This window comes from Balearica regulorum, chromosome 17 (genome assembly GCF_011004875.1).
Source record: "Balearica regulorum gibbericeps isolate bBalReg1 chromosome 17, bBalReg1.pri, whole genome shotgun sequence".
Taxonomy (NCBI): Eukaryota; Metazoa; Chordata; class Aves; order Gruiformes; family Gruidae; genus Balearica; species Balearica regulorum.
The window spans coordinates 8,974,561-8,998,652 of NC_046200.1; the positions used below are offsets into that span (position 1 = coordinate 8,974,561).

The 24,092-nt window shown below is 37.6% G+C and overlaps 1 protein-coding gene across 1 annotated transcript; it reads right to left on the reverse strand.

Annotated features, from left to right (window-relative positions):
- Positions 1 to 1,106: 1,106 nt before the first annotated feature.
- Positions 1,107 to 23,831, reverse strand: DGCR8 (DGCR8 microprocessor complex subunit). The gene is made up of 14 exons (XM_075770247.1): positions 23,666 to 23,831; positions 17,078 to 18,077; positions 16,465 to 16,627; positions 14,919 to 15,061; positions 13,917 to 14,199; positions 12,061 to 12,258; positions 10,552 to 10,653; positions 8,478 to 8,576; positions 7,983 to 8,065; positions 6,727 to 6,827; positions 6,209 to 6,315; positions 5,864 to 5,991; positions 5,312 to 5,425; positions 1,107 to 4,969 (listed from the first exon to the last, which is right to left on the reverse strand). The coding sequence occupies exons 2-14, from the start codon at positions 17,798 to 17,800 to the stop codon at positions 4,886 to 4,888; spliced, it is 2,328 nt and encodes a 775-aa protein (XP_075626362.1). The 5' UTR covers positions 17,801 to 18,077; positions 23,666 to 23,831; the 3' UTR covers positions 1,107 to 4,885.
- Positions 23,832 to 24,092: the final 261 nt, after the last annotated feature.

Sequence of the window (24,092 nt, forward strand, 5' to 3'; positions counted from 1 at the left end):
GTCAGGGCCATCTGTCTTGGTGGGAAGAAGTAAGAAATTTTCTGGTTTTTATAGAGGCTCATTTTCCTCCAAGACTGCCAGTAACTGCTCAGTGGATACCTTTGGTCAAGTACCTCCTGTATCACAGTGATCTCTAGGAAGTGCTGTGGCCCCACTGAGGCTTTGTGATTGTGTAGTAGCTTTAAAAAGGCTCATCTCAGCCTCATGGAAAATGTATTTATGGAAGAGTGATGTCTAATTTGGTGATTACTGAAGAATGAGAAAGCAATAGGAATAGTGCCTCTGCTTATTCAGCATTTGAGGTTGTAACTGAAGTATGTAATTTTGGACACACTGTTACTTTCTACCACTGCCCTGCGCTAGACTCAAAAGGATCTCATCTCAGAGGTCTTCTCAACCATTGTACTCAGAGCCCTGTGTGGTGAGAGAAAGAGGCAGTTGTATTTAATGCAGAACCTTAACACGGTGTGTCAGTATCGCGGACACCCAGGTCACGACTGTGAACACCACTTAACTCCGCAGCCCAGCACCCGAAGCTGTGCTTCCAAGGCATGAAGGCAAACCTGCCTGAGACTCCTGCCCCCGCAGGGGTTGCTCTCCAGCCAGGATTCTCAGCACCTACCATTAACTTAACGGATTGCGATCTGAGCTACAGAACAGACAATACTACTGGTAGAAGGAATAACCATTTTAAATCTCAAGTTATTGACCAGACTTCCAATGTACATTTAATACAGACCGAACAAAAAAAAAATCTACTGTTGCAGCACACAGACTTGCTGATACCCCATCCTTTCCAGCTGGGTAGGTGCATGACAACAGGTACCAACACCAGCAATGTTGGGTTGTGTCATTTCCAATCGTGACATCATTTAAGTACAAATACAAATTCCAATTCAAGAAAATGTTTTAACTCCCATTTCATTCCAAGTGACATCTAACCATGTAAACATTCAATTCCTTACCAAAAAAAGTGGTAAGTACTTCCATAACCAATGAGCCTGTACTGATTTAATTCTATTTAAAAATACCTACAGGAATCAATGAGTAAAAGTTTCTTTGTCTAAATATGCTTAAGCTATCAGAATACTGATCACACTGGAGCATTTTATAATATCAAACTTTATTGCTCAAAACTAATTGTCTGAAAAATACACATGTAGTACTCAAAGACCAAACACATAGGATTATATGATTGTGCAGAAAAAAAGCAAGCAGAGGCTCAGTGAAAATGAGGCTTTATAGTTGTACCAATTTAGCACTGGCATCAAGCAACTGCACCCAATACAATTCATACAGCGGCCACTGTTACCTACTTGGGCAATAGGAATGAATTTTGTTTTTTCACTTTCCTGTCTCAGATACACATCAGAATACTGTACTGATCGTTTTATTTGGTTAACAACAGCATGGCTTCTTGCACTTCACATTTCTTCCCATGGAAAGTTAGGTTATCGCTTCCTGATTTTTACTCCAGAATCAAAGTACAGTCTAGAGAATTAATAAGATAATCACGATGCTTTTAAATACTTGGATGTTACAAATGTATTTGTATAAAGCCTAACAGCATCACAGGAAAGTGGAAGTTTACATACAACAGTTAAGTTTATGCATAATAGTCTTTCCAAACTTCTGAGTACCCAACTACATCAGTTTTGTTTAATAAATACGTAAGAAAAAGCTGGATGACTGGTGTTTAAATAGGTAGCATCTGACTATTCACTGGAAGTCACAGTAAGTTTTCCATCAGTACCATAAAGATTTGAATGCACACTAATTTAATCCTTAAAGTCCACATACCACACTTTTGTCGAGAAGCACATAATATGCAAAGCAAAAACTGTCGAGTTCCAGAAGGATGGAACAGCTCTTAAAAATACACTCCATCCCTAGAAAAATACCCATCCTCCTCTGGACACAGAAGGGATAAATAACAAATATCAGTGACAAAAGCAGCAGTTGTTTTATGCATTCATACAGTCAAGATCTAAACCTTTACAGCCGATTACCTAGAAAACACACAAGAGTTACAAGACAAGTTTAGGATACATCTTGAATCACACTGTAAGTGTTCATGCAGAAGCTGAAGTTAATGCAATGATCTATCCTCTATCACAGCAGCTCGTGCTTATGTGCAAATGCAAGACTGTTACACTCCAAACAATAGTAAACATTAAAACACAAGAATACTTCACAATGACATAAACAGCAGTTAAGTTGTTTGTTCCAGCAGTTATTGCGCTATTTTCTGGACATCTCTCCAGTTAAAGGCTGCAGCAAGGTCTAATACCATCTTTTTTTGTTTGTTTTTGTTTAGAATGCATAATATACGTTCTAGGCTTTGGTTCACGATGAAATCTCTGGATGTTTTAATTAAGGGCAACGGTCACCTTGTGATTCTGATAGTGGCAGAGTGAGGTAATACAGCAATCCTCTTAAAAATAACGAAAACAAATTTGTGAGCGAGGCATCTCTGGATATTCTGCAGGTGACCTGCAAATGCATTGATATTCTGATTTCAGAAAAATAAAAAGATCTGTAAGGGCGATTTGTCTTTTACAGTGCCATCCAAGTACAGATTCTTCTGCTGAAAACGCTTAAGCTGAAGTAAAACCTACCTAAAAGAGTAATACATTGAGGCATAGAAGATATAAGCCCTCTCTTTATGAAAGCAAAACAAAAACCCCCAAAAAACCAACAAAAAGACAAACAGTAATCACTGCTTGTCACTACTGCACCAATACTATACACCCTTCAAAAGATGGAGATTTATTAAAGCTATTTAAAAAAAAAAAAAGCAGAGGCAGTGCTTTTTGTTTGTTTTTTTTTTTTTTAGATAGGCCACTTCTTTAAATAATAGTTTATGTATAGTCTTCCAACTACCCGTTATCCTGTTATGACAGGATTACAACTCGTGGAACTGAAGAGCTAAATATAATAATAAAGAATGGGTGAATTCCTATTTGCTGAGACCTCTGAGCATCTCTCAAACACAGAAAGATGTAAGACTCCAAGACTCCTCCTGTTTAACCTCAAACATTATATGCAACATATTAGAGAACATCAGTTTGAGATACAAGTTAAAATCCACATATTTCCAAAATAGTGGGTGATATTAAAAGGAGGTCTTACAATACTGATGCCAATGTTGTTAAAGTCCAGTAGGCACTAAATTCATTACACTGCAGCACTCCATACGTAACATGGTAAAAAACCAACCAACCAAAAACCTCCCCAAAACAAATGCCCCCCCCTCAAGCTCCCGGATCACTGTCCAGGCAAGCACCAGGAGCTGCAGCAATTACGAAGAACTGACCTCTGTCACTCCTACAGGAGTAGGTGTGGAAAACATAGCAGTGCAACTCTTGGATAAATCACTGAAGCCACTACTGCCAGCTTTGTTTTCACTCTCTTCTTTAAGAACAAACCAAAGAACCCACAAAAACAGTTCTAAGAGAAGACTTACTGCAATCACCCAGTAAAGAACCCCGTATGAAGAACAAAACCCACAAAGCAGTGCTTTCACTACAGCCCAAACTATTTCTTCTGTGCTTAATTTAATAAAGCCTCAGGTGACACAGTGAGTACTGCCTGTTTTCTAAGACTGTATTTTGTAATAGTTGCATATTTGTGATTTTCTTATTTATCAGTATAACCTGTTATGGTCTCATTCTACTTATTACTCTATGTCATATTCCAAATCTACATTCTAATTTTCATTGCAGAAGTTACACTTTCTCTTTAAAAACTAAAAACGTAATTAAAAAAGTAAAAACAAAAACTTCTTAAAAACCCTAAATTGCTGCAGTTATTTTAATTTCTCCAGGTTGTGTTGTGTTTCGTTTAAAATTCTTTGTGTTTATGGTGCAAATTAATTAAGACTTAATTGATCAAGTCAGATGTATTCTGACTCCAAACAAATGAGAATTTGTTTTGTTGCTGGGAGAAGGGAGTGGAAGGTCTTTAAACATCTCACTGGCAAAATATTTTCAGACTGTCAACCACCATCAGCTGCGTTTTGGCTCCAAGCTTTGAAAACAACCTTTCAAATTACACTTTTTATTTTAATCAAATAAATAGGTCCACATTTTTCCCCTTCAACCGATCTGTAAACTAGTGTAGGGTCTCTTCAATTAAAATAAAACCCAGTAATTTTGGATATTCAGCCTGTTGCTCTTAACACTACCAGGTATACTTGTTCTTTTCAAGTAATAAAAAAATCTGCATACTGTGATCTTGAATAACTAAGCCTGGCAGGAGACAAAAAACAAACCAAAAAGAAACAGCATTACTGGCCTAATCCTATGGCATTAGGAACATTGCTCATCACGTTCATGTATTTGTCACCAAAGTGTCTTATCAGTGCATATTATTATGTGCTGAAATGCAACAAAACTTTTCACAAAAATAGTTTTAGGCATGTTCATACAAGAAGATGTACATATATTTCTTTTATATATACATATATATGAATGTGTATATATATATAATATCAGCTTCAACCTGTACATAGATATTCTGAATTTCATCCTTAAAACACATCCATTTCAAACAACATGGATGGCTTTCCAGGAAAAAGTGCTTGATTGATTTTATCCTGTGTGAACATGCCTGTCCTCTGTGCATTTGCCCAAGTAGAGATCTTTATGATCAATCCTTTAAACGTACATATCTCAGAGGTATTAAAAAACAAAACAAAAAAAACAAAAAAGAAAGAAAATAGGAAAAAGTAATATTGCCCTGATGATGCAAAAAGAACAATGCATAACTGAAGCAGCTTGGATTTTAAAAGTTATCTTGCATTCTGCAGCAAACAATTTTTAAATAATTGTTGAAATCTAGTTCCTCCATTTGTGTTATTGCTCCCCACTTGTAAATTTTCTCATTAGACGTCAACGGTACAAAGAGGTTCGCTACCAGGTTGAGCCGATTCCACTATTGTCATCTTGGGTTTCTTTCGTGTTTCCTCCTAAAAGAATGTGAAACAAACCCCACCATGCAGTCATAACGAGAATATAATCATAATAAAACAGTGTTCATAATTTTGAACAATTTTAGCCAAACTTGCGTCAGTTGTTGTGAAAGGCTAACTTGTTCTAATGATTAAATTTACTCAAGTAGGTAAAATTAAGCTATAAACCAGTTTAAAAGATAGGATGAAAATATCTCTAAAAGTAGCCCTCTCAAAAAAAAATTGTTTTGAACAGCTCTCTCTGTGAGATACTGTATAAAACAAGCAAAAATTCTGATCATTGCTAAGTTTGACCCATGGCATTCTTCCTGCTGTAACTACAAATAAGCATATACTCACTCTTTCTTGTGCCAGTTTTTTCATTTCTTCCTGTAACCTGTTCAGGATGTGCAGATTTGGCTTGTTCTTTTTGGCATACTGCTGAAGTTCTATCACACTTTTATCAGAGGTTTCCTATTCAACAGAATCATAAACAACAAACAGATGAGCTTTTCTGATGAAAAAAAAAAAAATTAAAATACATGGAGCAGAAGTTTAATCTGTGATAGCTGTCCTTCCCTAAGTAATAACAAATATCTCCATGAATTAGTAAAATATTAAAGATATAAGAAATATAATTTTGACCTGGAAGATGCGAGATTAACAGAATTATTGTCGTCAGTGAAAGCACTCATCTTATGTTCTGGCAATAGCAAGGTATGAGAATCAATTCAGAAGAATTAAAAACTGCTCACCAAATGCATACTGCCTTTACCGTGAGAGGGAACAGCACTATTATGCCAAAATAGATACCCTTAAAGCTTTGTTGTAACTAGATTTAAAAGCCCAGAAAAATACAAAAGCAAAAATACAATCAGGAAGTAGGTTACAATCAAGCAAAATCATGTTCACCTGTTTAACCAGCTTGTTATTCTCTCTACCATACATACGCAAAAGAGAGCCCCAGTTTTTCACATGTGGATGCAGTAGCTGTAGGATTTTCTGAGAAGCTAATTGTTTCCCCACTCTCTTATTTTTGCCTGTAAAAGCAATCATGGAAACGTATCAATACTGGCACATTATGTAATTAGATGAACACCAATATTTACTTGTGTTATTCAAAACTGAGATACAAGAGAAGAGTAGAATAACCATGTAACAAGCTAGATAGCTGAACAAGCACTACAAAACAGACAACAAACAAGAACAGGAAAAAAGGAAGATTTTATCAGAGGTCACACTAAGTACTGTACTTACACCAGCCTCGCACTGTGTGCTTGCCACAAGTCATGACATATTCGCTCTTCTGATTCTTACCAGGAATCACTTCAAACTTTATGGTCGTATCACCCATTCCATGGTTTCTTAAGCACAACAAAAAAAATAAATCAGTATCATATACTAAGTAAAATTACAAACAGCCGAAGTGGTTGCAGTTATCTTTCATAGTCATTGCAATGGAATTAGATACATTAACAACAATTTTTAAGACATTAATTATTAAAGAGTTCTTTTCTAGATCAGTAACTTGACTCAAATGGAAAGGCAAGCTTGTATAAACAAAAAATAAGTATCTATATATCCTAATCTCAGAAGACAAGAGGGATAAACAGCAAGTATCAATTACAGGACGATTCATCACCAGTTCAGTTAACCACACCACATGAGGGCAGTAAGCTTGGCCACCCCAAAAACGTCCAAGTTACTGACAAACACTGTGCGTACCAGCAGACACCTGCACACAATGGAATTTGCTCCTTATTCTGCAGCCTTACCTTTTAAGGCACTCATGGAGAATCTGATATGGAGACAAGAGTCCAGCTTTACTGGTGAGTTCATATACCCGTGAGTCCTCAATACTGATATGGTTAAAATACTACAAAAGAATTGTAAAGGGTTATTGAGCTTTTGTGCAACTAAGACCTTAATGCTCTTCTTAACCCTCAGTTCTCCATTGCAACATTAAACAAATTCTGTTACTCTGTGCTTAATACTTTAAAAAGTATTTTTAAAACTGTAATGGAGGTATTTACCACATCTAATCATATATTTTCAGACAAATTTAAATAATTCTTTTAAGTCAAATTTCACATTACACAGGATGGACATAGAAACGACAACCTTAAATTCTTTATCATCCTTTCTCCCTCAGGACCAGGTTATTTTATTTGTTTTAACCAATTATGAAATTCTAACTGATGTGGTTTAATAAAAGAAAACATAACAGCTATTGGAACATTTTGTGTTTTATTTTAAAGCAATGGAAAAATTCTCTGCATTTTATTAATGGTAATTTCAATAGTGTAGGGCATACAATACAGTTTTAAGTTAAAGCAAGTGTTCAAACACCTCATTCTGTATACTACACTTTTTTAAAATTAAAACATTCAGGCTGACCACTGATTTTTCATTTACTCCTTACTGATGGTCTGTTACATGCTGAACTGAAAATGAACATATCACTGATGAACTAGCTGTTTAACATCTCCAATACCTGAAAATACAGCACATGCTATCCACTTGAAGAAACTTTTCCTTTGATTTTCTCAAACATCACTGTGTAAAGTCTGAAATTTTAGCTGTCAGATCAGGCAGTAAGTACCTTTCATAGCTAAGCAAAAATGCCTCAGAAGCCTGGGCACTTTTAGTTCTTTCTTGGTCTTCTAAGACAATCGATCACACAAAAGCAGACAGCATCTAGCTCTGAACTTTCCAAGGCATCAACCAGAGGACTCTGGAAGCCATTACAGTACAGGCAGTCTAGTGTCTTGGAACATTTCAGGTCTTCAGTAAGTGACCTGATGCTTCAACAAGGGACTAGTTCTCTGCATCACAGTAAATTTTCTCATCAGTTGCAATAGAAAAAAGGTCTTTTCGTTGCCATAGATTTTGCTATAAATGAAGAATTTCATATTTCTGTCTGACCAAGAAAAAAACGTTATGGATTTTCATTAATACTTCTGACAGTGAAGGTGTAATGTTTTTAAAAACAGACTGAAATAATGACAACCAGCAAGTAAGAGTTCAGTACCTCAAGTTCTTCCCTGTCTTTGGGCTTCTCCTCACAGGTCTGTTTAACAAAGTCAGGAATAAGAATTTCCAGTGTAGATCGAGCTGCAGAAAGTGATTAAACATCTCAATTATGTTTATTTTAAACAATGATTGTAAAGAAAAACAGCAGAACAAAGCACTCTAAGCAAGCCTCACATCTCCCCTAGAAATACCCACTCGTATTAGAAAACAACTTTACAGATACGACGGACTCAGTCTACATCAATAGTTTCCACGTCAGTTAACATCTGAAGTTTCTTCATGGTTTTCTGTCCCAGTACATTGTTGAACCTGGGGTTGTTGGAAAAGTCTCTGCAATAATATTTATCACTTTCACCAAAAAACCATGCGTGTACCTTCTTTGACTATTAACAAAATTATTCCTACCTACTATTGCAAATATGTCATCTTCAAAGCAGAAATGAAAACAGATAAAACAATTCAGCAGTTGGTATTATGAAAGAAAAAACGTTACCAGCTTTATTCTTGGCAAGTTTTTTGCTGCTGGCAGTTCCTGCCCCGTAAGTTACTCCATCAATAATCACTGAGGCTCCAAAAGGTTCACTTGGGTTCTCTGGAAATGGAGGAGGAAAGAAAAAGAAAGGTTTTCAGAACTCCCAATGTACAATACTCATCATGAGCATGAAACACTACCACTATCAAGATTGGTTTTCTTCATTTCAACTTCAAGAGGGACGGAAATTGTTTACTCTTCAGAAAGACTAAAGAATTGCTTACTCCAGTATATGAAAAACTAATAGAGTTTTCCATTAGCAGAGATGTACCGCCATGTAGTTCATTCTTCCAAATGAAGAACTTTTACATTTTAAGAGATCATTTGTAATCTGCCAGAAGTCAAATGTTATTTCCAAAGTTTCTGCATCACTAACACAGTGTAAATACAAGAGCTATACATTCTGATATTGAAAATTCAGTTACATTATGTAATGCCTATACAGGAATAACATAATTCTGAGTAATTATAGGTTCCACACCAAACTAAGATGCTTGACTTGTAATTGCTCGGATGCTGACTGCAGGACTTAATACTTTCAAGCCTGCTGCTGAAAAAGGTGTCATTTCTTCGTTCTCCATAATGTACCCAAAAAAACCCTGGCAAAAGCAAAACCATGAGGAATGTATACTATATCACTTTCTGAAGCAATCTCAAATGGCACTAGATAAGGCAATCTGTCTGGAATTTACAGAAAAAAAAACCCCTCCCAACATTAATTTGATTCCAGTTTTATTTGCCATATATGCAACATCTTTAGATTCTTGGTTAAGCATCGAGCACATTTGCCTACAATATTTATCTACAATAAATTTCTTCCCAAGTTTTTGCTCTTCTGAGTGCTAGCATCACTTAAAAGGCTCAGTACAGCTTAAGTCAGGAACTACTAAATTACCTCTCTCACCACTGACAGAATAAAATTAAAAGATGTTTAAAAACACAAACAGATATCCATCCAACATTTCACATAAATCCCATACTAATCATGGAACAACACAGTCTCAGTAAGTCCTTAAGTTACTTTTGGTCCAGCAGAATGACACTTCTATTTCCATTCTACTAATATTATGAGCAAAATTAATCAACATTTATACCAAATCAATTTCTACCAACCGCGTATGAACTTTTTGCAATCTGCATCTAACTAGTAATTCCTCCACTAACATTAGCTATGATTTATCAATGACCTTAGAGAAGAGTCACACAAGACAAATAGTCTACGTAGCCATTTCTGATTTCCATTTAAATTTTTAACATCAATTTATACATACACAATTCTTATAGGATGACTGGATTTAAATATGAACCTCCATGACACAACAACAATCATAACACACAGTAATTTGAACAGTTAAAGGATTTTAAAACTCTACATATCTTAAAAAAAAAAACCCAGAAACCCCCCTACTGTATTTTTTTTAATTGCAAGAAAATCAGAACAGGACAAAGCCACAAAAATACCTAAAATTATTGCAGCTTTAGAGAGGGTACATAAGTGCCTGCAGAAATCTTTCAAATTTTTAACAGCTCCATAATTGAAGGCCTACACACTTCTCTTCAGAAACTATTTGGTTTAGTATTTAACTTTTTTTTTTCCTTCAGGATTCTCATGATTCACTACAACAATGCCTGCCTTCCGATCAGATTTTCTGGGTATCAATGACAAGAAATTAGGCAAATACTAATTGTGCACAGTCAGCGAAATCGTAGTTGCCCATATTTCACTGATGTGCCCTTTTAGATGCAACTGAGTTACTAAAATCCATTTTACCTTAGGCATAGTTTTCCCAAGTGAAAATCCATACTGTTATTTTAAATATAAGACTGCCTTTATCCTCAGAAGCCATGTTTAAGATACAGAAAACATTTCCTAGCTAGAATTTGACTCTCAATAGACTTTCAAGACATGCCCTAGAATAAATGTCCACTGCTTTTTTTTTTTTTTTTAAGATGTTTAAGCATGAGAGAAGCTCTTCAAAACTGCATGTCCTTGTTTAAAAAAAAAAAAACAACAAACCAAACTTAACAGACTTACCACATTCAAAGAAATTGTAAACAGGGCGAACCTTTAGGACTCGTTGCATATATTCATGCAGTATGCAAACTTCAGATTTCCCATTGGGATTAATGACAAATTCTACAAGAAAAGAGGGAGGAAGGGGAAGACAGCTAAGTAGCTCCAGCTTTTCAAAGACAATTCCTACTACAAATAAGCTATCAGAGGTAGGTGTCTGCTCAAATTAAATGCAGTACTGTTGAATCAGACATAGATAATTATGGCCTCAAAGTCCATTTTCTCTGAAAACATATTGAAAAATAAGTCTGAGAAATTTCTGTCAAGAACTGGAAGTGCGCTAATTACAAGCTAAGTCAAATATTCTACGGTCAATGTTTGTAGTCCCATGGTCTCTGGACCTCTACACACAGCAGTTTTAGCAGCTAACATCAATTAGAAATCCTCTAATTTGCTCCTAAACACGTTGTATCTCCCTTCTAACAAGAGGCATGTAGACTTCAAATCCACAAACCAGAATCACTTCTTCCCCGCCCCCCCCCCAAACTCCTGTTTAGCAAGCCACAGATCAGGTCACTATCCCCTTGCCCTGAACATGCTCTTTTTATTTAAAAGTCCTTTTTTTTTTTTTTTAATTCCCCCTGCAACAGTATTGTTAGTCAAGAGCACAAACCCTGCCTCAGCACGCACTATGGCAGTATGTGAGAGAAAGTTAAGATTTAGGTAAAGTGCAAAAAAGTCCTTAATTTAGATGGTTTCAATGTGGCTCTAAATCTAGAATTTAAGATAAAGTGTATTAACTAAAAATTCAAGTGCATCTCCCTGTAACAGGGCATGGTCAATACACAGCTTATAAGCTTTAACTCTGCTAAGGAGAAGAAACCCAGAAACACGACAATGTACCAAACAAGAACAAACCGCAAATCACAGATCTATGGACATTTTAAATATCAGACTGCAGTTAAACATACTACTATGGCAGACAATACAGGTAAGAGCTAATTCGCCCAGCTTCTCATCAGCCATCATACCCACTCCTCACACCACAGGACACAACTACACACACAGTTCGTTCTTAACTGTTTCCGTCAAACTGCTTTAAACTTCTACTTTTAATTGTAGGTTTTAATTTGGATCAATCTGGCATTTGTAACCAGTCCCTAATTTGGGACCAGTTAGAACTGGTATAGAACTGAAAAGGCAGTAGCACTAAGGACTAGGCAGGAGGGTTTTCAGTAACAACCAACAGTAACAAATAGCTGAAGGTAGTAACCAGTTACCAGAACCGCAACCTTAAACAAAAATCCTTTCATTTAGGAATAATCAGATTCATTCCTTTTAATAGGAAGTATATTTTGACAGTATTTTTCCTTTACTGTGTAATACGATGGGTCCAAGAATACAGAATTCTAGAACAAGAAAGTGGACTGATTACAGGATTTTTTCTTTTTTTTTTTTTTCAGTCAAGCTTAGAACTGTAATTAGTCTTTGCAACAGGTATATATTTGAACTCCAGGAAGACAAACTCACCTTTCTTTATAGGTGCATCTTGCACAGACAAGGTAATGAGTTTCTGATTGGCAGGCAGAATAGGCCGCTCAGATTCTGCCTGCTTCCGCTTCATTTCACGATTGAATTGCCGTCTCTCAGCCCAGGTTCTGAATTTTTTTACGGTAACTTGTTCAAAGTCAAAACGCTTTTCAAGATAGCGTCTAAAATCTTCCAGATCTAAGAAACAGAAGCAAGTTACTCTCTCTACTTTACCACTAGGCAAACATTATTATGTTCACTATTTCCACTGTTTTAAACGGTTGTTTTTTTTTAGACTAGGAGCAAAAGTAGTGGCTTTAGTTCACATACTCAAGGTTAAGATGCTATTTTAAACTAACAGAACTAATTACAAGTTTTCCTGTTACTGGGTCAAATACAAAACATTCGTGCAAACCAGAAAACAAAACAACAAAAAAAGAACATTTTATTCTGTCACTTGAACATTTTATTAAGCCCTAATCAGCATAATATCCAACACAGTTTGTAACAAAAGGCCAGTAATTGTTCTACTTAATCACCTATTCACCTTCTCATTACTTGAAACAAGGTATACAGTGAGTAACAGTAGCCACGCTATTAGCTTCTATTTCCTGAAGCCAAAATTGACTATTGCTGCCTATTTATTAAACTGCGTACCATGAAAAACTATACAATGATGCTCCATGAACTCCACAAATGTCTGCTGGCCTCTAAACTGAATTTAACACATTCATTTTCACATACAGAGTACTAAAACACTGTCCCCCTTGAAGTACAGCTGCTTCTCCTTTATAGAGTATTTCTGCAGATACATATATTTCAGTAAAAATAGAGAGTAGCATCCCAAGATGTAAACAAAAGCAAGGTGCTGGCATTGTTTCCTTCCACAAGGAATTCCAAATGCAAGTCACGCTTATACTTGATCACTCAGTATTTTTTTCAGTAATACAGAACAGATCCTATTTAAAGAAAGAGATAGACAGGTGAACTTCATGTAGAAATTAAGTGTTTACTGGTTTTACTTTTGCTGCTAAATATTGACGATTTTTTTTTTTTTTTTAAATCTTCTGGCATGGTTTTCAGACTGAACAGGACACATGTAACGACAAGTTTTATATTTGAACACTACAAAAGCTAAGTGGTAGCCTACAATCTGTATCAGTATTCTGAGCAGCAGTAATTTACATTGATGGTACTCTCAGGTACATGGTTGTGGTAAGTAGCACAGGAGTTTTCTCTTGAAGTTCCTCTAAGTTTGGCAGTGATGCTGGCATGACTTCTTTGAGCAGCTTTTTGTATAAAAGCTATCAGACTTACATAAATAAAATAATGAAGAATCACACCCTTTTGCATGAGTTCAATTACATTTGCATAACTTATTCTGCTAGACTTGTGCAAATAAGCAAATCAATTTAACTGCACCATTTATCATACTGAAAATAGATATAATTCAGCCAATATAGAGACTGCATAGAAAAGCCTATTTAAAGAAGTCACACAAACACACTTGACAACAGCAACTCACATGTACACATTGACTTAATTGATTTTTAAATTGAGATAAAGTCTACAGGACTAAACTTCCAAAATTTTCATGTTTTCACCTGTGGACTCCCAAGTCTTCAGCAAAGATCTCCACTGTATGTTTCTCTTCCTGTTAAAATCAAAACTGATTTCTAATACTGGATCTATTTCTCCAGATCTGTGCATATGAAAAACTGTGCAGAAAGACAACTGACCACTTGATCTCAGGCAAGGTATTATTCAGTTGCCAAGTCTGGAATAAAGCATATTTGGTATCCCAAATGCCATTACCCCAACTCCAGCCAAGAAAAGACTCCATGTTCCATACATACCTACAGATTCATCTTTACATACTTCAACTTTGGCCTTAACTTGTCCTAAGGCTCCTTGTGCTGCATCTCCCCCTGAAGGGTCTTTGTCATCTAAAGGCCCAGAATCAGCAGCAGTAGAATCTGGTTCTTCTGTTTGGCAGTCCAGTTCTGAAGACTTATCTAGGTGCTTTATCGGTGATACTTCCCCATTTGGAGTTATGTCATTGTTTTGTTCCCTTTCCTCATTTTCCTTCATTTTTTTGTAATGAAAGCAGGGAATGCTAGTAAGGGGAGGATCATGTTTCTGCAAATATAAAATAATACAGAAGGTTTCAGTACCTCAAGGTCACCAAAAGCAAAACTCAAAACCAAAAGATGTAATCAAGATGGAAGCTACTTTTATTTAGTCTAGGCACAGGCTTCTCTTTGGTCAGCAATCTTATACTACTCAAGATTTGAGTACATCCACTCCTATGGTTTCTTGGCACTGTGTAACACTGATACTAACCTTCAAAATGCGTTTGCTATTTTTGATCCAAACTATATTCCCTTCAATTACATGCAAATAATACATACTTTCATAAAAATCCATCGAGCTCTCTCAGCATTTAAGCCCATGACATTAAACCCAATTTCTGTGTATTCCTTGGGTTCATGAACAAAACATGCTTACTTATGTAAATGTGGATCATAAGCCACAGCTCAGGCTGGTTTAAAGCAACAAATATATTTCATGGTGGAATAAAACCAACATTTTGCAGCCATATACTAGAACAATGAAGGCACCAAACAAGACCACCTCATTCACTTTAACTGCCCAAACTCATTGCAAAAATGGAAAACCAATACACCGTAAGAAAAAAAATCACGTCGTATTTTCAGAAACGGAGTGGTTTATTTTTCAAGTACCTTAATTCTAACACTGCAAAGATGCCTGCTAAAGTAGAAAAATATTCAACTGTTTGCAGGATCGTATCTCATTTTAAAATCTTGGTAAGTATTTGAGTAATTGACAGCTCTCACCCTTATGCTTCCTGTTCCCAAGAAGTAAGGTCTAGACCAGGTAACAACTCTAGATTCTCTGTGCAGATATACAGGAATGCCTGAGTTATGGAATGTCATGATCCATCCATCTGGCAAAGGTTCTGTAGGAGGGCGGCCACGACCTTTAAAGCAAAGAATCACTTTAAACTTGGATAGATTGCTTAGAACAGAAAACAAATCACAGTTCTTATTTTTATTGCTTTTTCTGCTTCAAAGGATAAAATGACACTGAAACAAGACTAAAACAGTTTTGCAGAAAATATTGTTTTGCTTTAATAAAAAGGCATATGCTTCTAACCCACACTAAAGCCTGAAAAATTACAGATTTCATTATGTTTTCAACTGAAAAGCAACAGTAGCATTAATTTTCAAACAGACTGATTTGTTCATTACAAAAGTGAATTTTCTCTTCTCTTTAGTCTTCTTTATGTACTTACATACTCAAGCACCACTGTATTTCATGGACAAGTCATACTTACTTTTGAAACAACTGAGTTTTCTATTAAAAATTTTTGCACTGGACACTCAGGTATAAATTTGCATTGAGACACTACTAGACCCATAGACCCAAACAGCCAGCAGTAGGTTAGGCTGTAAGCTAAGGATTAAGTCTACAATACAAACCAAGATCAAGTCTACAAGGCTTTATATTTAAATATCTTAGCCTTCAAGAATACTACGTCCGGAAAACAAGACTGAAATTAGAGTACAATAAGCCAATATGAGGAATCGCATAGCAAAAGAAACAATACTGCAGTAACATGCTTACGCTCACACTCATGGCCTCATTCCTTTCTACTCCAGAAATCAGAGAACGGTCTCACTCCTCTCTACATCAGTAGTCAGAGACCAGACTCACCTTAGCTAGGAGCTTCTTGGCAACCCTGTGTTAGTATAAAATTTTGGAGGGAAAGCTGTTTGGTTTCTTATTTCAGAATATAGTGAAGCTGTAAAATACTTCTCTAGAGCAGCTTCAAATCTTACTTCTAATTCAGACCATTTTCAGTTACATTCTTCTGGACCGGTTCACATTCTCAGCTCTTCTTTATTAGTAGTTTGTAATATTTACATGATGAAACTTGATAAATGCAAGCCACTGACTTTCCTAATGATTTTTTTTTACCTCCTATTTGAAGTCTTTATGCATGCAACATAGCAAGTTCAAGAACAGGAGTTATACAACTAAAGTAGGAAGAAGCTCACAATGACCACAGTCTTCAGCAGTTTCACACTATTGGACACAAAAGAACAGATCATCCTTGTTCACCTCCCCACCACTGAGGTAACATTCGTCATCATTTTTTCACAAATCCACACACTAAAATATATTCCCATTACATACAACAAATTAAGATCAAAAGGACTCCCAAAAACCAACTTCACTGTTCAGTAAAGTGAAAAACCATATCCTATAGAAAGAGTTCACAAGAGTTGCTATCCTAAACCTTACTTGCTGATATATTTTTGTTCTACAGACATAAGCCACACACACAAAAAAATACATATTTAATGAACATTAACTTACTTTTAAGTACAGTTTTAATTTTGGTCATCATTGGCTGCACACTTGTTTCTCCATCAGACTGGTGATCACTTTCACCACCATATTTCTCATTGTCTAGTCTCCTTGTTTTGGGTGCTCGAAGACCCTCTTCCAGCAGAGCATCCACATCATTATCAAAGTCATCCTGAAAGAGACTTCATCAGACACCATCCTCCTGGGTCTACTAACCTCCCTTTCCCCTTGCAAAGAAAAAGTATACATTTTCTCTATGTACTTCCATACAGAGAGAAACTAGAAATTTCCAATGATCCCAGTAAAAAGACTGAAAAAAAAAAAGAAAATAAGTTTTCATAAGTGACAACTGGTATTTTTCATTATAAGATGAGCTGCAATTGTGTAAGAAGCCTTTTAATGTTATTTTAAACAAGACTATAGAAGCTGCCACACAGCTCAGAAGTCTGACCAACATAATTTACAAAAGTTTTCAGCCAAAGTTCTGTCACTGAAAATTCTGCATTTTTGACTTAAGCACTTCACATTTGTAGAAGAGACTGTTTCAGTGAACATCTTTACATGTTTTTTTTCTAGCCACTTGGAAACCTCTTACCCACCAAAAACCTGTGGACTTACTTACCTCATAAGAGTAATTCAAGGTTTCTTCATCCACTTTATCTCTTTGAACGATTGCTTTAGATGTGAACCCTCCTCCTTCTTCATCTATTTCCATCAAATTGTCGGTAAAATCTTCTAGCTCATCCAGAACTGCAAATTCCACTCTCTTTTCCTGATCAATATCATTTTCATCATCCTTCTTGTCATCATTTTCACCCCCTATTCCTACAGCTTTACCATTACTACCACCGAAAGGACAAACATGCAAATCCCCATTGACATTATTAATACCAAAATCTGTATCTGCCTTATAATCCTGCTCAACTCCAGTGTACAGAACTTTCCTATCTTTGCTTTTGCAGCTTTCTGTAAAGCTAACGCTAATCTTTACATCTTTAAGTAACTTAAGATCTGGGGTGAACTTTCGAACTGAAGGTGCATGACGAGCAGTTCTTGGGCTTTGGTCACTATTGTTAGGGTCTATTATAAGACGACTTTTGTAGCAGGCAGATCCCTTTGTGAGAAGTTGTGTTCTGCAGATACTGTGCGTGTCCCCAGCAGGGGTATCTGACTGTCCATCACCACCAGAGCCAACGTCCATTACCTCTGCGTCACTGGACGTTTGCAGGGGAGGTGGTGGAGGCTGTTCATTAGGCGGCAGAGGTGGGGGACAAGTGTGATTCTCCACATTCATTTCTCTTGCAGGTTCTTTAGGGAGGGGTGGTACATTTTCATATTTCTCCATTTTTAAAACTACTGTTTTTAAAAAAACAATGCTTTAATCAATGTTTATATCTATATTCCTAACATGCATAAGTCCATCAAGATTGGTTTATCATGCTCTATTCAATATGCAACACTGATGATTCAGTTAAGCTGACTACATTGTTCTTTTCATTAATGTAGACAGCTTTCAGAATCACTGTCTCAATTATTGGAAATCACAATGCATTCAGCTTAAATAGCTGAAGACTAAGATTGCATCTTCACTGGACAAGCAGGTCTCCCCTTCTTCCTTCAACCTACAATAATAAAAAAAAAAAAAAAAAGATCTTTTGTCACAGAACCACCCCCCCCAGAAATAGTATCCCAGGCAAAAAGAAAAAGCGTAACTCCTTCCAGCATAAATTTCAAGTAGAAGAGTGACATTTTTACAGTGAAAAAAGGAGGGTATCTCAATATCATTTTGAATGAGGTTGAAATTAGATTTTTTTACTGCTTGATCTGTATACCAGCACAAGAATTTGCTAACACATAGTTGCCTGGATAATTTGTTGACTATCTCTGCTTGGTTAGCAGGCAGGGCATTAAGCATGGCAGTTGTAGGGACCACACTAAAAACTGTGCACTTCGGGCAGATTTTCCCATTATTTAAAATAACCTGGTATTCAAGCCATACTTACCCACACAGCAGAAAGGATAATTAGCCTACAGTTAAAGACAATATGCAAAACCAACAAGATTTTAACAACTATGGTCTTATAAGAACACACAGCTTTTTGAAAGTTTAAGTTATTAGCTATTTCTAATATCTCACTAGAAGTTTTAACAGGAAATCTCATAATTTACTAAAAACTCACACAAAATGACTGTCTAGATAACCAGATATTAGACATTTGATCTTACATTCCATACTATTATGGGACTATATATTTGTTACATCTGAGGAATTCAGGTCTACATACATAGCATTAAAAGTTAAATTAATTCTTGAAGGCATTTAGAAGACAATGTTTTAGGTAATTTAACCTGACAAAATATTCAACTGTTCTAGGAAACTTTACAGGGGTGGGAGTAAGTGTTGGTTTTGTGGGGTTTGTTTTTTTTTTTCTTTTTTTACATAAAGTAGGTTCCTTCTACTATGTCTATGATGGCTTCTTTAATTATATTTTTGACATTTGTGCAGGACTATAAGCACCTGGGGAAAGGAAGCATAATTTCTTACCTGCTATTTTGGTTTCTCCAAGTCCCTCCATACCACCCCAAACTGGGTTTAAATCTTCGTACCATCTAGAAATAAAGCCGTGTTACTCTGCCCAAGACAGCCAGCTGGCTGAATCTGCTCTGTTTAAGTTATTTGCAGGTAATAGAGAAAGCTACCCAAGTATTCTAGAAAGATAAGGTCTGAGTTCTCAGCATCACTATGTAACATTTGAAGACAACAGGGCAGAACTTCTAGGTTGTCATGAGGGACTTGGAGAAGCCAAATATGTATCTCCATGCCAGCCCAGAGTAACAGCAATATCCAAACACCAACTAGGGCAAGGCAGGAAGCTGGGAATCAGGAGTTATAATGGGATAAATTAAAATTCAATAGCATATGGAAGCTACCTACCTGGAAGCTGGAAGAAAGCAACACATACAACAGAGCAAACTCTTATTTTAGTGATCTGGCAATAAAGAAAGTTTTGCTGGGGCAAAAGAATAGTTCATATGTTGTAGTGGTTTTCTGTTTTGTTTTGGGTTTGTTTGGGTTTTTTTAAAAACATATTCAAAACTGACACATTCAAGATGCTGAGGTTGATATGTATTGTAGAATCACTAAGGAAAAACACTCCCTTTTGATAAAAGGGCTAAAATAATTCCATATTCTCCAATACAAACATATTAACTTTCAGAATGAAAACCAGCTCATTCACCAGTAAGGCAAGCAGTTCTAGGTATTTATATCCATTTCATCCTACAAGGTGATCATGCAATCACCTGAGCAGTGATCAATTCCTTCTTCTTTCAACAGGTTCTGAAACAACTAATGTTATACAGAACACCTCTGAAAATATTTGTCTACTAACCTTCCCCTTTCCTCATCTTCAGATTAAAAAAAAAAAAAGGTGAATGACAAACTGTTAAGTTCTTCACAATAAATCATTAGTGTCTTCATTGTTAATTCTGAACAAAAGAATCAAAAGTCACAGTACAAGTTCAGTAACTCCTGGAAACTAAATGGCTAAGTAATCTAATTCTTCCACCTTCGACTCTTTAGAAGACTCTTGAAAAGAGCAAACAGAAGTAGTTTATACAGAAATGAAACATTGAAATTGGTATTCTAGAATTTGAAAGAGTGTTACCTTCTCATATGATCAAGGAGCTACCCGGTCCAATTAGAAGGACTATTTTTGACAAGTCATAAGACATGATTGTTAATGCAGTTTCCACATCCCTAATACACGTCCTGTTCCTACGCTAAAGAGTGTTTTAACAACACCAATGTCAAAACACAAGAAATTAATCTTTACCTACCTAGCTTTGGCAGTTCGCTGATACTACACCTCCGCTCTTTGCAGAAAAGATGTCTTGTTATTATATTCAAGCACTATTAACAATGAAATTCTTGTTGGTCTTGAAATAATGAATAGCGTATCAAATCGCTGCCAGAAATTGTCTACTAATCAGTACACACGCTGCGGCCAGAAAAAGTACCAGACCAAGATGAGTTTAAACCAGCTTTTGCATTTCTAGCCATAAACCTGCCACATCCCTAGGGCAAGATAACAGAGTCTGACAGCTCTACAGTTACAGTGGGCTACAATACCTTCCTATAAGCTATAAAACATCAGGGAGAAGTAGAGTAACACTGGTCCAACTCCCATCTACTTTCTTGCCAACTGACAATACAATACGCCCTTTCTATCAGGGGCTGGGAAAAAAAACTACAACAAAACCAGTAAGGATTTTCCCTTAGCTATCAAGTATTTTAAAAGAAAGACAGAAGGGATGAAACCTAAAAGAATTAGTTAGATGAGCCTGTAGGTTAAAAACAGCCAAACAGACCTCAGATCAAGGGAACACAAGCACCATGTATAAAAACAGACTTAGCATACTAGGTTATGAAATATTAGAATACAACATAAGGATGACAATAGGCAGGCTAACTTAATTAACTTGCTCTAAAAGAACAGATTTTATTCTCCAAGGCTCCACCAAGTTCTATCAACAGTTTTCATAAGAACTGCTTAAAAAGATACGGAACACCACTGACAGCTGCAACAGCCAGTACAACATATGAAGGAAGTCTGGATGAACTGCTAGAAATATGAATGCACAGCTCATATCCTGCAGATCACCAATACATGAAAACGCCACATTCTTAACTGCATGCTCTTAACTTTGCAGACCATTTGAAAAACTTTCATGTCATAAAGTAAACTCAGAGAAACAGATACACGGTAGACATCTAAACGTAATGTAGCAAACTGCACAGGTCCCAACAAAAGCAGTGTCTTGGCTTGGTTGCCTTATATATGTTCTTTGAAGGCAGAAAGAAAAAACCCAACTACTTCTTTATCAAATAAGTACCACTGCCTATTCCTGCAATTGGCGGCAGGGGAGGGGGAAAGTACGGAGAGAGAAGGGTATTTCTTTTCAAGACAGGAAATTTGTAACCAGCACTGCCCAAACTCAAAGAGGAACTCCCTTCTCTGTATAGCATACCGAGTCTTACATGTGAGTTCTTTATAGAACACATTTTCTTCATGAATAGCTGTAGCTGCAATCAGGAACAAGGAACAGCATACCACAGATTATCTCTTCAAAAATCACTTTTAAAAAGAAATTGGATTCCTTGTCAGAAACTGCTTACTTCACATGCAGTAGACCCCAAAAGAAGGAGTGGCTCAGAGCAAACTCTCCTTATTAGCTATGCAAAGTCCTCCTCCTCATCATCCTCTGGCTCCAAATGGCAACTCTGCAGAGCAGAATTTATAAAGCATTGATCACGCTTAAAGATCCACTCAGCTTTAACCCTTGTCAAAGGAATTCCTTACTCACAATCATCTACCTTCTTTTTATTATACCTATAGCTATTGCATCTTTTTGATACGTACAGTCCTAAAAATAAGTTAATCTTCTTTATGATCAACTGCTAAAAAATCTCAGGAACCAAGGAGACTGAATTTATTTTGTTTAAACCAGAACAGGAAGCCTAAAAAAAAAAAGTTCTGTAACTACTACAGACAGGAATTAGTTTCTCTCCCCATTATCAGATTTAGAATGGAAAGATTCTGAAGGAAACGACCACTTTGTGTAAGTCATCGAGGCAGTTTAAGAAAATACAGTCAGGGCCCAAGCATAGCATTATCAGTGGCAAACACAGACACGGCTAAAGAACTTCTCTAGTTCAGAAGACTTCATCCCATTTCAGAATGAACAAAGTACATAATTTTGGAAAGACACCCTCAGAAATGGCAACGCAACTGCTGCTTTTTATAGCTTGACCAGTTTTCTTGCAGGGTTTAGATGGTTTCAGTTAATTGTGTAAAATAGGAAAACTGTTTTAAAAAAAATCTGCAAATCAGAGCCTAAGAAGAATAAATGTTCTTACTTTCACATCAGAAATAGCTTCTTACTTGTAAAGAAAAACAACAGACACAAGGAACCAAATTCCCCTCTCATTCTCTAAAAAAGCAAAATAATTGTGGTAATCAAAAAGAGCTTCCCAAAAGAACTAGTCACATAGCGCCTCATCCAGAATTAAAAATAGGAACCCTTAAATTTAGTTGCCTGAACAGAATGGAGAAAAATTAGATCTTTATTTTTTTCTTTTGTAAGCATAACTCCAATGTCTGTAACTCAAAACCTAAGGCAGTAAAGAAATTGAATGGGTTCACCCAGTAAGCCCTCAATCCCAGTTTAGAGATGCCTGGATGTTAGGGGGGTCCCACCCTCCCAGCAGGCAAACGGACTTTATAGATAAATCTGAAGCCTAAAGAAAAGAGATGCAAAAGAAAGCACTATTTTTTTCCAGCCAAAAAAGGTGAAGGAAGTTAGGAGAATAAACCTTTTAGAGACTGAACGAGATAATTTAGAGGAAGACATAACTATGCTTCACTATTAACAGAAACACATGAAGAAGAATCCTGAGAGTTATGGACATACCACCTTATCTTCGCTGTCCCAACGTACAAGAACTAAAAAAAAAGCGCCTGGGTGTTCGCACACACGTTGGTGAAGGGCTGCCTTTTCTTCCTAACTTGGCACAGGAAGCGAGAGAGGCTCTTCTCCCCTGTACGAACGGATGTGTCCAGCGGAAATCCTGCCTTTACCCTGAGACACACAGTGCAGTGTAGAAACTCATGCCATAGCCGATACTCCCCATCACCCCCCAGACAAGGAGGCGTGCTGAGGGCAGAAAGACATGGCGTTTCCTTCTACTGAATGCAATTCTTCCCTGAATGCGGTTCTACGGCGAGGGAGGCGGCTGGGGGCAAGCGGGAAACAAACAAACAAAAAAAAAAACCACCCCACAATCTCCCCAAAGAAACCCTAAACCGAACAAAACACCAGCTGAGGCAAGGACGCTCCGGGCGTGGGGGAAGCGCCGCAAGGCAACACCCGCCGAGGAGGGCAGCCCCCTGGCCACTCGAGCAGCAGGATGTGGGTGCTTTCACCTCTGCTACTCGGGGAAAGGCTCCTCACGGCTCCCTACCCGCGGTGCCGGCCCGGAGGCGGGAGGCCATGCGACACAGGCGGCCAGGAGTGCGGCGGGCCGGGCGGCCCCCGCAGGCGCCGCGGCCTGTGGGGACGGAGGGGTTACTGCCCGCACGGCAGCGATTGGGCCGCGCAGGCCCACTCGTGCACGCCCTCCCGGTCTCCCCACGGGGCCAGCACCCACCTGAGCCATCCCCGGTGTCCCTGCCGCTCCGCTGCGAGTGGAGGGGGGAAAAGGAAGGCGAACTCGGCCGCTTCACGAAAACCATCCCCCACTCCGCGCCGCTGCCGCCATCTTTAAACGCCTGCTCCGAGCCGCTCCAGTCCCCGCAGGCGGGACCCCGCGCTCGCCAAGCCAATTGCGATCCCAGTCTCTTCTGTCACGAATTTGAAATCTCGGTAGCTATTGATGGATTCCCTGGCATGTTAACCCGCTCTGCCAATAGAAAGGCGAAAGACATACGCCCTCACAGTACCGGGCCAATGAGGGGGAGGCGGGGGCGGGACCGAGGCGGCGGGAGGGCGCGGCCGGCCATGACGGGGGGGAAGCCGCGACCGGCGAAGGGCGGGCTCCTTTGTCTGGTGCCCGGGGAACCTGCCGCCGCGGGCAC

Bases quoted from the DNA above. Each gene is read 5' to 3' on its own strand.
- DGCR8 (XM_075770247.1), bottom strand. From the start codon at position 17,800: ATGGAGAAATATGAAAATGTACCACCCCTCCCTAAAGAACCTGCAAGA. The intron at 6,316-6,726 runs GTAAGGCTGCAG...GTTGTGCTTAAG, and splicing joins CTCCATGAGTGCCTTAAAAG to AAACCATGGAATGGGTGATA. The intron at 5,992-6,208 runs GTAAGTACAGTA...TTGCTTTTACAG, and splicing joins GCACACAGTGCGAGGCTGGT to GCAAAAATAAGAGAGTGGGG.